The sequence below is a fragment of the Antedon mediterranea genome, chromosome 5, assembly GCF_964355755.1.
Source record: "Antedon mediterranea chromosome 5, ecAntMedi1.1, whole genome shotgun sequence".
In the NCBI taxonomy this organism is placed as follows: Eukaryota; Metazoa; Echinodermata; class Crinoidea; order Comatulida; family Antedonidae; genus Antedon; species Antedon mediterranea.
This window is the reverse complement of record NC_092674.1, coordinates 2,230,331-2,243,928: the sequence shown is the minus strand read 5'-3', so window position 1 is coordinate 2,243,928 and position 13,598 is coordinate 2,230,331. Positions and strand designations below refer to the sequence as shown.

The 13,598-nt window shown below is 33.3% G+C and overlaps 3 protein-coding genes across 10 annotated transcripts in view; 1 reads left to right on the top strand and 2 right to left on the bottom strand.

Moving 5' to 3' along the window:
* LOC140050132 (DISP complex protein LRCH3-like) overlaps positions 1-2,562 on the bottom strand; it is a 31,565-nt gene extending 29,003 nt beyond the window's left edge. For 3 of the 5 annotated variants that reach the window (XM_072095187.1, XM_072095185.1, XM_072095188.1), the window contains exon 1: positions 2,354-2,561. In XM_072095187.1, the coding sequence (XP_071951288.1) occupies positions 2,354-2,522 (169 nt within the window). In that variant the 5' untranslated portion in view covers positions 2,523-2,561. Of the gene's footprint in view, positions 1-2,353 lie in introns of all 5 variants that reach the window. The other 2 variants (XM_072095184.1, XM_072095186.1) reach the window with 1 other exon arrangement.
* A 106-nt stretch (positions 2,563-2,668) lies between these two features.
* On the top strand, positions 2,669-5,621 carry LOC140049056 (WD repeat domain-containing protein 83-like). 2 transcript variants are annotated; one of them, XM_072093871.1, is made up of 7 exons: positions 2,669-2,796; positions 2,894-2,927; positions 3,258-3,438; positions 3,681-3,859; positions 4,021-4,215; positions 4,408-4,631; positions 4,900-5,621. In XM_072093871.1, exons 3-7 carry the CDS (start codon positions 3,266-3,268, stop codon positions 5,044-5,046), a joined length of 918 nt encoding a protein of 305 aa, XP_071949972.1. In that variant the 5' UTR covers positions 2,669-2,796; positions 2,894-2,927; positions 3,258-3,265; the 3' UTR covers positions 5,047-5,621. The 2 variants fall into 2 exon arrangements, with proteins under 2 accessions (XP_071949972.1, XP_071949973.1); XM_072093872.1 differs by having other exon boundaries at positions 2,669-2,927.
* Positions 5,622-6,471: 850 nt separating this feature from the next.
* LOC140049054 (UV radiation resistance-associated protein-like) lies at positions 6,472-13,474 on the bottom strand. 3 transcript variants are annotated; one of them, XM_072093868.1, is made up of 14 exons: positions 13,379-13,474; positions 12,778-12,898; positions 12,449-12,483; positions 11,992-12,153; positions 11,724-11,816; positions 11,280-11,365; positions 10,841-10,946; positions 10,400-10,526; positions 10,024-10,108; positions 9,354-9,508; positions 8,898-9,063; positions 8,546-8,716; positions 8,264-8,323; positions 6,472-7,623 (listed from the first exon to the last, which is right to left on the bottom strand). In XM_072093868.1, exons 1-14 carry the CDS (start codon positions 13,433-13,435, stop codon positions 7,023-7,025), a joined length of 2,025 nt encoding a protein of 674 aa, XP_071949969.1. In that variant the 5' UTR covers positions 13,436-13,474; the 3' UTR covers positions 6,472-7,022. The 3 variants fall into 3 exon arrangements, with proteins under 3 accessions (XP_071949969.1, XP_071949970.1, XP_071949971.1); XM_072093869.1 differs by having other exon boundaries at positions 9,360-9,508; XM_072093870.1 differs by lacking the exon at positions 8,264-8,323.
* Positions 13,475-13,598: the final 124 nt, after the last annotated feature.

The following is a 13,598-nucleotide window of genomic DNA, read 5'->3' as shown; positions in this document are numbered from 1 at the left end:
ATAATATCAAGGTTCTTTTAATACAGACAGCTAGAGTCTCATCTTTATCTCTAGGCCAAGAATTAAGATCATCTAACAACTCTCATTTTTTATCTATTGCATGGAAAATACACACGCTTAAAGATGTATTGTCCCCCAAAAACATGAAAAATGAATTAATTAATTAAATCAGGCTTTGAATATGTTTAATGTTGTAGTTTTAATAAAGTTAATCACTTCAGCAGAAAAAAAATTATGTTTTCACTTATAAAATGACAAAATAAATAGTTAAATTCAACCAAAAATCCATTGGCTGGCAGCCAATTTGACAATTTTTTCGCTTTAAATTACAGTTTTTTTAGGTAAATACATTTTTTTCGATCCAATTTTTGGTCAAAGTGGATAACTATCATGTTGCAGTAAAATGGCATATTCAACAACAATTTTAAGAATTATTTTTTCAGGGAGACAATAAAGAGAAATAGGTGGATATGAATGGATGACTATACCAAAGCAATAATTCCCAACTATAACATGTGGTTCCTTGGGATTTAAGTACATAATATGAGAGCATACTTTGTTTGTTTGTAAATACAATTACTGCGCATTCACACAATAAATTCTCTTTAGTCAGACGTGTGTACATTTACAGATACCGTAAAACCTCGAAAAGAAGCCCATGGGCTTAAACCTCGAAAAGAAGCCCATCTTGAAAAGAAGCCCCCCTCTACAGTTTGCAAAAGTACTCTCGAAAAGAAGCCCATCTCGAAATGAAGCCCCCCTCTACAGTTTGCAAAAGTACTCTCGAAAAGAAGCCCATCTCGAAATGAAGCCCCCTGGGCTTCTTTTCAAGATAGTATGGGCTTCATTTCGAGATAGACTACTCACACTGTATTGAGATGATGACAAAATTATTGTATTTGACGGTGAATCATAGGACTGTTTTTTTGCTTTTTATATTGTATTTTAACTGTACAATTAAGTAGGCCTCCCTGAACAGAAACCTGTTCTAATTTCCGCGAGTGATGCAAAAAAAAAACGTTGCTGATAGGCAAGTAACACAGTATCTCTATATTGCTATCACTTATAGGCTGCTGGCAACGGCGTCGAAGTCATTGTGGTTTACTTATAACTTTATTCGGAGCCTAGACAGGCGAAAGTTTGAGTTTTTAAAGAAAAATTATTTTCGCAAGTTTTGCGAATGATATCAATTTTTTTTTCTTGTTGACAACTACAATCCCTATGGTTAGTGTGAGCATATATCGAATATCATATCACTTTTACAAGATCAAATATAAACAAATTAAATAATAAATACAACTTCCTTTTCAGTTTCAATTGAATCATGAATGTAATTGTTCATTAATTAAGGCTTAATTTCTGTAATTGTAGAGTAACCACAACCAGAATTTACAGTTATTCAGTGAAATTAATGAGCCACTTATTTTGTGAATTCTCAGAGCTTTCTTTAGAGAAAAAAAACACAAGGTTTATTTATTACAATATCATTATATCGAAAAAGGGTGCTGCTGTAAAAAGTATGGTGGTATTGATTTGTGGCACTCTGCACTTTCTTAGGCCGAAGATATTAGACCCAATATACTAGACCCATGGCAGATGGTACCGTACTATAGATATACAGACACATACTTTAGGTTACTGACGAATAATATTAATAACTTACAACACTGTCAGATGATAGGATTTTTCCCATAAACCTTCCCATCATACTTTGTAACTATTATTTGCGATATACCTTTTAAAAAGATAAGGTTTAGATTGCTTATCATTATTTACATGTTTCTACGAAGATTGGAAATATTGAAAATTCCAGTAGATAGAAGGCCTACGCACACACCTCCTCATTTTATTCGTAAAGGTGGGGCACACCACCACAGACAGTGCAATTTATTACTTGGAATTATTTACTGTCATGCCAATGCCCTACACGTAGTGCTCTGGGTGGGGTAAACCTAGGGAATAAACAGTCTTCGGAGTACCTCACTGTTAAGTGTTAGTAAATTTAATAAAATGATACTAACAAGCCTAGTTAGAGTATAGAGGCCAGTATTTGTTTTGTTATGTTTTTATATGAATGAGGATATCAATTTAACTGCAATAAAATTAATAAATTCTCAGTTTATAGAGCAACTATACTGCACACTACTAAACAAAATATTTTAATAATAAAGGCCCCATTCAAGAAGAAGGGAGTAATATATTTATGAGGCCTACCCTTGTGTTCCGTTCTTATAATTCGACACTGACTTCCGCATTTTAAGCCAGAATAGTGTCATGTTTCTGTACACACAGTGTGGCCTCATCGAACAATCATCAATTGACTATCCTGTGTGTTTACGTGTTCGAAACTTACCTACATCGACGGTGTCTCTCAAATCAAATTTATCAGCAACTTTTGGAAAGTCTTTTATTTTTCTACTACTTAAGTTCAAACGGCCAGATCTTTGAGCATCGTCTAAAACCTTTTCAAGTGATCTAAGTTGAGCTCCAGTCGACTGAGGAGAGCTCAACAGAACGGCCATTTTCACTAAAGCAATTCGTTTAGTAATCCTCCACTGCGCAATCTCAGAATCTGTCACTGATTAAACGCGCCAAGAAACGCATTTTGAAAACAAAACGCGTTTCTTAATAATAGACCTTGGATGAAATTGGTGGCGCTAGAGTCATTAGTTGTACGTTCCAGTTGATTGAACATGCAGTACACACACAACACAAAGACTGAGAGCCTCCCTAATTTACCCCTAATTGTCCAAGTTTCCCCAAAAGTTATACACATTTTATTAAATTTTAGTGTCATTCTGTACACTTTGATGTTTTTTTGTTAACAAGTTTTTTCGAAAGTCACAAAATGGTCTAAAACGTCTCCAAATGCGATTTGAAGTTATTCTAAGCACAAATGTTTTCTTTTGTCATTTTATAATGAGCAGGTTTGTATAAGAATTCTGTAGACCTATTTATAGCCAATTAATACTCTTCTCTGTAGTAATAATAAGTTTTAAGTAGTGTAATGTAGGTCCCCACCTTTTTTTTTCAACCCATCATAACATCAACATCAACATCCCCCCCCCCCCCCACACACACACACACATAGATGTACCAACACCAGGGACCAGTAACAATGCTTAAGTATTATATAACCTATAAAATTGTGGCCATGTCGAGTTGCTAAAATATTTTTTTTGCAGTGCAATTACAAAAATAAAGTAATAGATGAAAAAAATTCATTTATTTATTTTTATGATTTGTATTTTGTCTAGTTCATAGAATGTCGGAACTACCGAAAAAGTTGACAAGTACTACCGACTGTAAACAGGGAGTTGTACGCGGTGTTCGTTTTAATGCTGATGGCAATTACTGCCTGACGTGTGGGAGTGATAAGTCAGTGAAGTTATGGAATCCGCATCGTAAAATACTATTGAAGACTTACCAAGGCCATGGGTGAGACACTTAAAAAAAGGGGACCCCTCAGGATTGAAATCCTCTTTGAGAATTTAGAGGATTGTCCCTGGTAGCATACAAAATGTTTGCTTTTTTTGTTTTCGTTTTTATCTGTTTTTGTTTATGTATGGTATAATATTGAAATAAATCAAAATAAAATCAAAGTAAAATCTCAGACAATGTCATACTTAAAGTTTTCTCCAAACCACAGTATTTAAAAATGATTTTATTTTGCGTGTCAGATACGATGTATTGGATGCAGTGTCATCCTTTGATAACAGTTTAATAGCGTCTTGCGGTACGGATAAAATTGCGATTCTATGGGACGTTGCGACAGGTCAGTCACTACGCAAATTTAGAGGACATTTGGCAATCGTCAATAGTGTTGCTTTTAACGAAGAAGCTTCAGTTATATTAACAGGTATGCCCTCTACTATATATACTTTAGGGGAGAAGCATGTTATTGAAAGTGTAACCTTGAGCACTTTAGTGAATATGTATGCTTTACAAAAATTTGTTTATTATTAATGATACCGACGGTACAGTTTTTCTGTAAAATTTCATTTATCGTCCTTTTTTAAGGGTCGGTCGATTCGTCTACAAGAATATGGGATTGTCGATCCAAGAGCTTCGATCCCGTACAAGTGTTGAAGGACGCCAAAGACAGCGTTACGTCAGTGAAGACATCTGATTACGAGCTTCTGACTGCATCAGCGGATGGATATGTCAGAAGGTATGACCTGAGGAACGGACAGATGCATATGGACTGTGTTGGTAGTGAGTATTTAATATTGAGGCCGTGGCCATATTCCCTCAAGTACTCAAATAAAAATGACTGAATTCTTCTTCTTAGAATTCTAAGTGGTATAAGAGGACAACTACCCGTAGTATCATCAGACTGTGTCCATCCATTTTGCATTGTCTATTTGGATAACTAACATGAAAACAATTTCTTATATTTATAATTAGAACCAGTAACGTGTGTAAACTTCACCAAAGATGGTCAGTGCATGTTGGCCTCTAGCTTGGACAGTACCCTAAGACTCTTGGACAAGGACAATGGCGAGCTTCTCGGAGAATACACAGGCCATAAGAACTCTGAGTTCAAAGTTGAAAGTTGTCTCAATCATACAGACAGTCACATTGTCAGTGGTTCAGAGGATGGGCGCATCTGTTTTTGGGACCTTGTGGAGGTATGGGTTAATGCACAACTTGAATATTGTATCTGTTTTTATTTTATACATTTAGGAAAATTGCCAACGATAACCACAATTCATTTACTATCCTCTTCTTAAAGGTGGCAATCCTGTCCACAAGACAAACATGCACAAGATGCTCTACATAAACAAAGTCTTATTATAAGTCTTTGGGAGTGGAGTTGTAATTTGACAGAAAAAATCCAGACATATGTATACATTACATAGATGATATTAAAACATTTAACAATTATTCATGTTACAGGGCACAATGTCAAGCACAATTGCTGATGCAGGGGATGGTGTGGTTCATTCTGTGACCTTTCATCCAACAGAAGCTTGCATGTTGTCGGCTGCACAGGGATCTTTCAAAGTATGGCGGACGGAAGATTATGAATCTGAAGAGAGTTAAACTCACAGAATGATATTCACTGTTTGTTAAAAGGCATCGATAATAAAAGATTATTTTGTACTCTATCAGTGAATTAGACTTATATAGCGCCATCTATAATAGTAATGTTTAGAGGCGCTCGACAAAGTTAAACAAATAAATGTTAAATGGACGTAAACATGTTCATAAATGGTGTCTAGAAAGCAGCCATGCCGCTAGTCTAGGTTTTAGACCGAAATTAGTAAAAAGATAAATATTTTGGCACATATGGCGTTTTATACGTATAATACATGATATTTTCAGACAAAAATGGAAACGCCGACCATACAGACTTGGGGCAAGTCTACCATGCCACATATGTTTCAAGATTACACAAAATTTATACAAACAATTTTTATGTATTTGGAAATATTTATTCATTTGTATAATTTGTTATACTCATAATATAAACTCTGTGTATTTTTTAACATTTACAACAGAAACAAAAAATATTAAATAATGTTTACATTGAATCTAAAATGTGTTATAAGACCAAACAATATGCTTGCTTTTAAGTTTCAATTTTTGAAGATGGAAAAGATTGTTTGTCTAGTTTTAAATATTGATGGCAGAAAACGGGAGTTTTTTACTTCACTGCCAATATAAACATTGAACAACATATTTGAAGAAAGCCCTGTAATAAATGTATTCTGTATTGCATTATAGGGGCAACATAAGAAAATCAGGTTATTAAAGCTTTTTATCATTTACATAATAATGTACAATATACACAATATCTATACCTGCAGTACAATGATATGTAGTAATAATAATATGTAAAGGCAATTTACTGAAAAAATTGATAATGCTGTGGGTATCTCAGTGGCTGGATTTTCAATGGAGATACAAATGAACGAAGCTGTTTTTTTAAAGAGATCTTCAATGATAGACTATCACTACTATAGTAACTCTTTGATTGTGCACCACATGAACATCTTTATCTAGTGTACTGCAAGCAAATGCCTTATTAACTGAAAATACATAAATTATCAATGTTTCACTTGGTTTATAAACATGTTAGTATCCCTGTTCTGTGACCTTAAAATCATAGTATTTTAGAAATGGATTTCTCATAAAGCTCTGTTTACACTATCAAACTAGTTTGACAAAAAAGTGTGATGTGCCCAAATATGGTAGTGATATGACATCATCATGTCCATATATGGGCACATCATTTTTGTCACATAAAGTTTGATAGTGTAGACAGCTTTAGATACCTCACACATGTGTAGCAACTGACATGAAAAGAATTTATGTATTTGTACACTTTTAGATTTTAAATTAACAATTATTTTGAAGAAAGGAGTATCAATGATTGTCTATTTGTTGTTATATTTTCTTATTAAGCTAAATATATAAATCTAAAAAGATTGTTCATTTAATAAACATTTGGTATGTAGTCGTATGCCTATCTATATACATCATGTACATTTAGTAGTTTTTCTAAATTTATTTATTATTTATATAAAGAACATGATATAATGTTCTGGAAGTATAACGTTTTAGATAGCACATTCTGTATTGCAAATTAATTGTTGAAAACTTTCCAAAACATTACCACGGAGCAATTACTAAACTTTACAAAGATGAAGGTGTTTGTTTCCTTCAAGTATCCTTATCAAAATAAAATAATGAGTTGACTTTGAAAGAATAAGCGACTTCGATAACTCCAGAAGGCGCCATATTAATAAGGTAAATCGGGACAAAAAAAGTTCCATAGACGCGAGGCTAGCGCGACAATGTAAATTTACATCACCGCGCTAGGGCCTAGATGGACATTTTTGTCCTGATTTACCTTGTAAATATGGCGCCCTCTAGAGTTATCGAAGTCACTTATATTAACCCATTCAATTACGGATTAAAATGACATAAAATTAGATAAAAATTGGACAGAATTTGGACAGAAAATGTTTAAAATCTACAAATTGTTGACAATAATTGGCCTTTGGAGGACGCCATCATAACTTCTTGTTGTCTTTAGAATTCTTGGTAGCACTCTCCAGATTCCCTCTAAAACTTGAGAAGCTCTGTCGATGATGTTGCAAAGCATCTGCCCGACTATGAATATCATCGAAGTGGAGAATATCATCAAGTGTTCTGGAGAGGTTTGATTGACCAGTCAAATTATCTTCTAATTTCTCTTTACTGGATTCTGTTAGTGGATCAGAGATCCTGACATCGGTGCCCTCTTTGACACCATTGATTTGCTGTTTAATGTCCTGAGTTTTAGAGTCTGATTGTGAAATATTCTCTTTCGATGTGTTAGTAACTTTATCAGGGCTATGAGCTTGAGAACCAGAAGAATTTGAATGGTCTGTAACCTCTCTTATACAAACATCATTCTGGTTCTTTGGATCACCAGAAGAAGGTGGATTAGTTAAAGCAGCAGCTTGTTTCATGTGACCTTTCATACTGGATTCATATGAAGGAGGTGGTGATACAACGTTCTTTTCGTTTTGACTGCCACTTGCGCTAGGTGGCGCTGCAACCTGCACATCACTTGATATAGTAACACGCTTTTTCTTTTCTTGATATATAGTTGACAGTCTGGGATTTTCACTGAAAAATAAAATTTATACTTGATTATGATTTTATTTTAATTCATTTTGTAAGTGTCAGTATACAAACCTGAATAGGTGGATGCTAATACTAAAGTGCCTGTAATACAATTAAATATTATTATTATATTATAAATTATGTTAATATTGCATTCTTATTTGTGTTTGGTTATTTGCATGATGCTCACAATGCGTTTTCACAAACCTAACAGCTATTAGTAAATTCTAGATATCAAACCAGTATTTTTAACCCAAAAAATTCAATTATTTTTTTACTTGCAAATGGTTAACCTGTTTTACACCACACAATATACAACTCCTCGAACTGGACAGCCTTGGGCTGTGAAAGGACATAGAGTAGATATAAAAGGGCTTTTTAAGCTTTTTTTTTAGAAAATCCTGATCGGAGGAATTGAACATTTGCTAGAATGTATAAAATTGTCATAGAAATTCACAGGTAATAGAGGTCGAAATATTATCTCTATGGATGCACAAGATTAGGTCAACTACGATTTATTATAATCTTTCTAACCCGCCCTCAGCTTCTTTCTACCTCTCATATTCATACTCATGCATATCATGGTCTATGACACATGCTAATAGTTAAGAGCATGCTGTAACAGACATGTGCATAATATCACCTTTCTTCATCATCATCATTTATGACGTTTTCACCTTCATCATAATCAGTATCATATTTTCTACCAAAACAAATACAAATTATTTAATCACCAAAAATTAAACATACAGTAAATGTCAAAATATCTTAACTAACTTACTTATCCTAAGGTACTTACTTATCCTAAGGTACTTACTTATCCTAAGGTACTTACTTATCCTAAGGTACTTACTTATCCTAAGGTACTTACTTATCATAAGCTATTTACTTATCATAAGCTAATTAGTTATCATAAGCTACTTACTTATTTACGCCCCATTTCAGCTCCAGAAGGCTCTTCAAATTTGGAAGCGTGGCTCTCAAGTCAGAGGTGGCGAGACCAAGTGCGTATCTTAATTGTGCAACATTGCGGTTTAGAAGATAAACAGCGTAACGAAATTGGAAACGTTCCTTTCCTTTTGTATACAACGGAAAACTAAAACAGATAACAAAAATGCTTTTAAACGCAGAAAATAAGGAATTATATAAAAAATGGGTATGTGGCAAAAAAGTATATAAAATATATTTAAAAAAAAAATAAATTGAATTTTTTTCTATTTATTTAAACTTTTGTATTATTGGCCGATAATATCTATTAATATTATATTATTACTTACTCTCGGTCCTTGTCTGCCAGTAACTTTGTTATATGATCTCTGATGACAGAGCGCGAACTCAGGTGCACCATGGGATACCTGGAGGGTAACATCTGTATTTGCGAAATCATATGAAGCAGGTGGCAGGTGTGGCCGAGGGCGACTGCAATCGTTGTGTCATCTGTGCCTAGAAGATAATAATGTGATTGGTAAAACAAATTTTCAACTTAACTGGATTTTTCCAAAATAGGGACCAAAGAAAACCACACCAACTGCCAAAAAAAGGAGATCTTTCTTTCCCTTGACTGTCAGCATCTGCTGTTTAGGGTCACTTGGACTCCTTGCAATCAAATATGGAAAGCCAAACAGTGAGTTGGACAAAATGTAGATTTAATACTGTCTTTTACACAATTTGACTGTATACATCCATCAGTTATTCTACATTCTTTCTTCTACTTTTCCCATCATGCAACTTACCTTTACCTGAATAGTCTTCAGCATTTGGTAACTTGACCCCAAGTATTGACATGCTCCCGTCTGTCTGTTCTGTGATTGGATAGATGTACGATAACTCACCAACCAGAGATCGTTTCCTTATTGCTAAATTTCTATTGGTTTCAATGAACTCCTCTCTGAAAACAATGAATGAAATTAGCAATGTACCGGTTTGGGAAGTAATATTGACGATGATAAATTACTACAATAATTGTAAAAATATAAAGATGACTGAAGATGATGATATGAAGTTGATAAGATGAAAACAATTGGATTGTAATTGTGGAGTAGCTTTACGTCAGAGTGTTGAGTAATTGGTCAGATGTTTGCCCAAACACCTTGATGCAAAGCTACTCCAAAGTAGTTACAAACAATTACAATCATGTTGGTGCAGTACCCGCTGCCTACTTGGGCTCGAATCTAACCCCTAGACATCAGCGGAAGCTTGGTGGTCTAGCGGTATGAATGCCAGGCTAGTGATCTGGATGTCATGGGTTCGAATCCCACTTAGTATAAAGTACAAATTACATCAGAGTAGGGCAAACATCTGACCAATATAAAAACAATTGATAATTACAATGTGGTGATTTTAACAACGATAATAACACTGTTGACTATTGACAATGACAAACCGATAATTATTCACACAAACCTCTTTTTATATAATTCTGTTTTCTTTTCTCTTAACTCTTCTTTTTCCTTGTTAAATTTCTCTTTACTTATGCTAAACTTATTTACTGAAAAATAATTGCAATTTTAATAGGAAAATTAAATTATATCAGGTGAAAATAACATAAGTAATGCATAAATCTTTTACATTATTCAAATACACTCTTAAGCTCTGTCTACACTATCCAACTTTATCTGACAAAAAATGTTATGTGCCCATATGGATGTGTTGATGTAATATCACTACTACTATATATGGGTATATCACTACCATATTTGGGCACATTTCACTGATTTGTGTAAACAGAGCTTTAGTACACGTAGTTTTGAAGAAGAAATAAATAATTGAATAAACCTACATTTGTCCTGTATTGAATTCTTGCTAGCATCAGCTTTTTGTTTTTGCAATTTTACTAGATTACGTTGATGGCGCACTTCATTTCTCAACATAGACACTCTTAATAACAAAGTTTCTTTTTCTGAAAACTAGACGAATTATACAAAATATAACATTAACAAGAGACAACCTAAATGGGAGTCCAACAACACCACTCTATGCTAAACTAAAGCTCTTTCTACACACTATCAAACTCTATGTGACAAATGTCATGTGCCCATATATGGACATGATGATGTCATATCACTAGCATATTTGGACACATCACACTTTTTTTGTCAAAATAGTTTGATAGTGTAGACAGAGCTTAACAATACTAAGAGAGACAACTTAAATGAAAGGTCAAACAACACCACTCTCTCCTAAACATAATAATAACAAAATATCTAGTTTTGATACTCACTACTTTTGTTTTTGCTTGCAATTGATCTAAATGGTTTTCTATCTTATGCTGCACTTTACCAACTGACACTTGTGTTTGTTTTATTGCACGTTGCGCTGTATGGACTCTGTAAAAAAAAAAAAAAAGATCAACAAGTTTATACCAACAATCTGCTAAGGAAACTTGTTATTGTTTGATATATGTAATTAGAAAATGAATAACAAGTAAATATACTGTAAGGTTCTGTCTACACTATAAAACTAGTTGACAAAAAAAGTGTGATGTGCCCAAATATAGTAGTGATATTCTCAAATATGGTAGAGATATGACATGTTCATCATGTACATCATGTTCATATATGGGCACATTTTTTTGTCACATAAAAATTTATAGTGCAGACAGAGCTTTGATGATGATCAATTATTTAAACTGAAACACATAAATCATTAAAACATTTTACCTTGAAAGTGAATAAGTTGTGTAACTCAGTCGTACTGAACTCTGTTCTACTTCTAATTTCCTATCTAAACCACTCACATATGTTTCCTAAATCATGAACAAAATGATAATCAACATATTTTTTTTTAATTATTTACCACACTATTTTAATACAAGATGTTTTCTTCATCTTTCAGGGCATCTGTCTTCAAACTCTGACCTCATATCATTTTTTTATTGCATTTGTATAATGGAGAAATAATCTCTATGACTGTACCTAATAATTTTTTATGCCAGAGTATGTAAATAAATGTTTTGAAACTTGAAATTAATCATTCAAATCCAGAAAATCGTCATTTCCGTATTTTAAAGTGAAATTCTGAAAACTGAAATCATAGACAAATCAAATATCAAATGTTTCCCACCACAGTCTAAACTTTGTTATTGTATCAGGCATTTTACTTACCTCTATCCTTTCTTTTTCTGTCGCTCCGTAGAAACCTTCAAACATTCCAAATATGAGTGAATTTGGTTGGTATTTCAAATTTTCATTATTAATCTGCAAACAAATTGAATTATTAATTACAGTACCGAAATTAATTATTACATAAAATAAATAAATTTACTTTATTATTAAAATTTCACTTGCATATTCTATTAGATATGCCTTGTAGACAGGCCTGCTTGTAGATTAATAGATGTACTTTAGTTTTTAACACCAATTATAGACTTACATATTCTCCTAGATACCGTAACCCTTGTAGGTCTACCTTCCATTCTATGATCAGTTTGAATTGCTCGTCGGTCCCACCCCACACTCGGACAATGAGTCCAGGAAGCGCCGTGTCAACGTCATCACATGACCTAGACAGGTCAAAACTTCTCCATGTTGGATTCTATGAAAGAAACATCATAATGTTATCATATGTAATTTATTATATTACTGTAATTACTTGCAATGAACAATAGATTGTTATAATGTGTTTTCAAAGAATCAATGGAGCGTGACAAACATCTGAGCATGCCTACTACAGTATTACCAAACCTTTGTTGATTAAATATATACAGATACAGTAGTTGTGTAGCTGTTTACTAAATGTGATGAGTGAAGTCCGATTTAAAATTAACTTGAACTATTTCACTGTTTATTTTTTTTTTGTATACTGTTTTTTGTAACTTTTTTTCACTTACCAATGAATCTAGAATCTTTTCACTGGTGTAGATTGCTAAAATACAAACAAAAATGTGTTAATCCCTGTTTACATTATCAAACTTTATGTTACAAAAAAATGTGATGTGCCAATATGGACATGATGTCATAACACTACCATTTGGGCACTTTTTTTGTCAAACTAGTTTGTTCACAGAGCTTTAGATTAAACTGGCAAATGAAATTGTTGTTTAAATTGATTACAAACAAATAACTTTACAGTTTCTTTACAGTAACATACAGTTACCGTAGTTGCACATCACATGTTATATCACACATATCGCACTTAATTTATCCCCAGTTTATTCACCTTCTTTATTGTCAAATGTGTGCAGTGTGAAGTAAGTTTCAATCAGCGCATCTTTCTTTCCATGTGATTTATCAGTTTGTATATTTCTTGCAGATAAACTTCGCAAATGACGAAGTCGGCGCTGTAAAAAAAGTTTAAAAAAATCTAAGTAAGTAAATTTGGTATCTAAATTATTAAATTTATTTTAATGAAAAAAAAACAGAACTTGAAAATTAAGGTTAAGACTGCCTTATTTTAAATAATTAATAAATTAGGCCTAGGCCCCTATGCAAAAAAATTGCAAGAAATGGCAAAAATGCATCTTTTCTTAAAATCTCTTTTATAATTAGCAGTTACTATAAATAAAATAGAAGACACAACTTATACTATAAAAATGGCAATACTTTTACATTCTGGCAAATTTGATTCACTCAAACTAGGCTAAGGCTAGGCCCTAGATAGTAATATGCGTATTTGTTATGCTCCCTAACATATCATCCAGCTAAAACTAGCAGCCAGAGAGTGGCCAGCACGCAGCAGAGACAGAACAGAGAGAGGGGCCTTCAGTAGCCTAGCTTTGATGCTTATTTTTACTCAATAAAACCAAATACAAATATCAAACCTGTTGTGTTGACAGATTAACGTGCACCAGTCTTCCAATATTTTCAGAATTGGACATTTTAAACACTTGCTAAGATCAAATTAAATTAATTATAACATATCCGCAACGAAGCGGCGCAACGGCGACATTTTATTTTTTCCTCGATGACCTAAAAAATAATTAGACTTGCATCCGATTGTTTTATTGCTATTTTGATTTCCATGTACATGTAAACGACCTA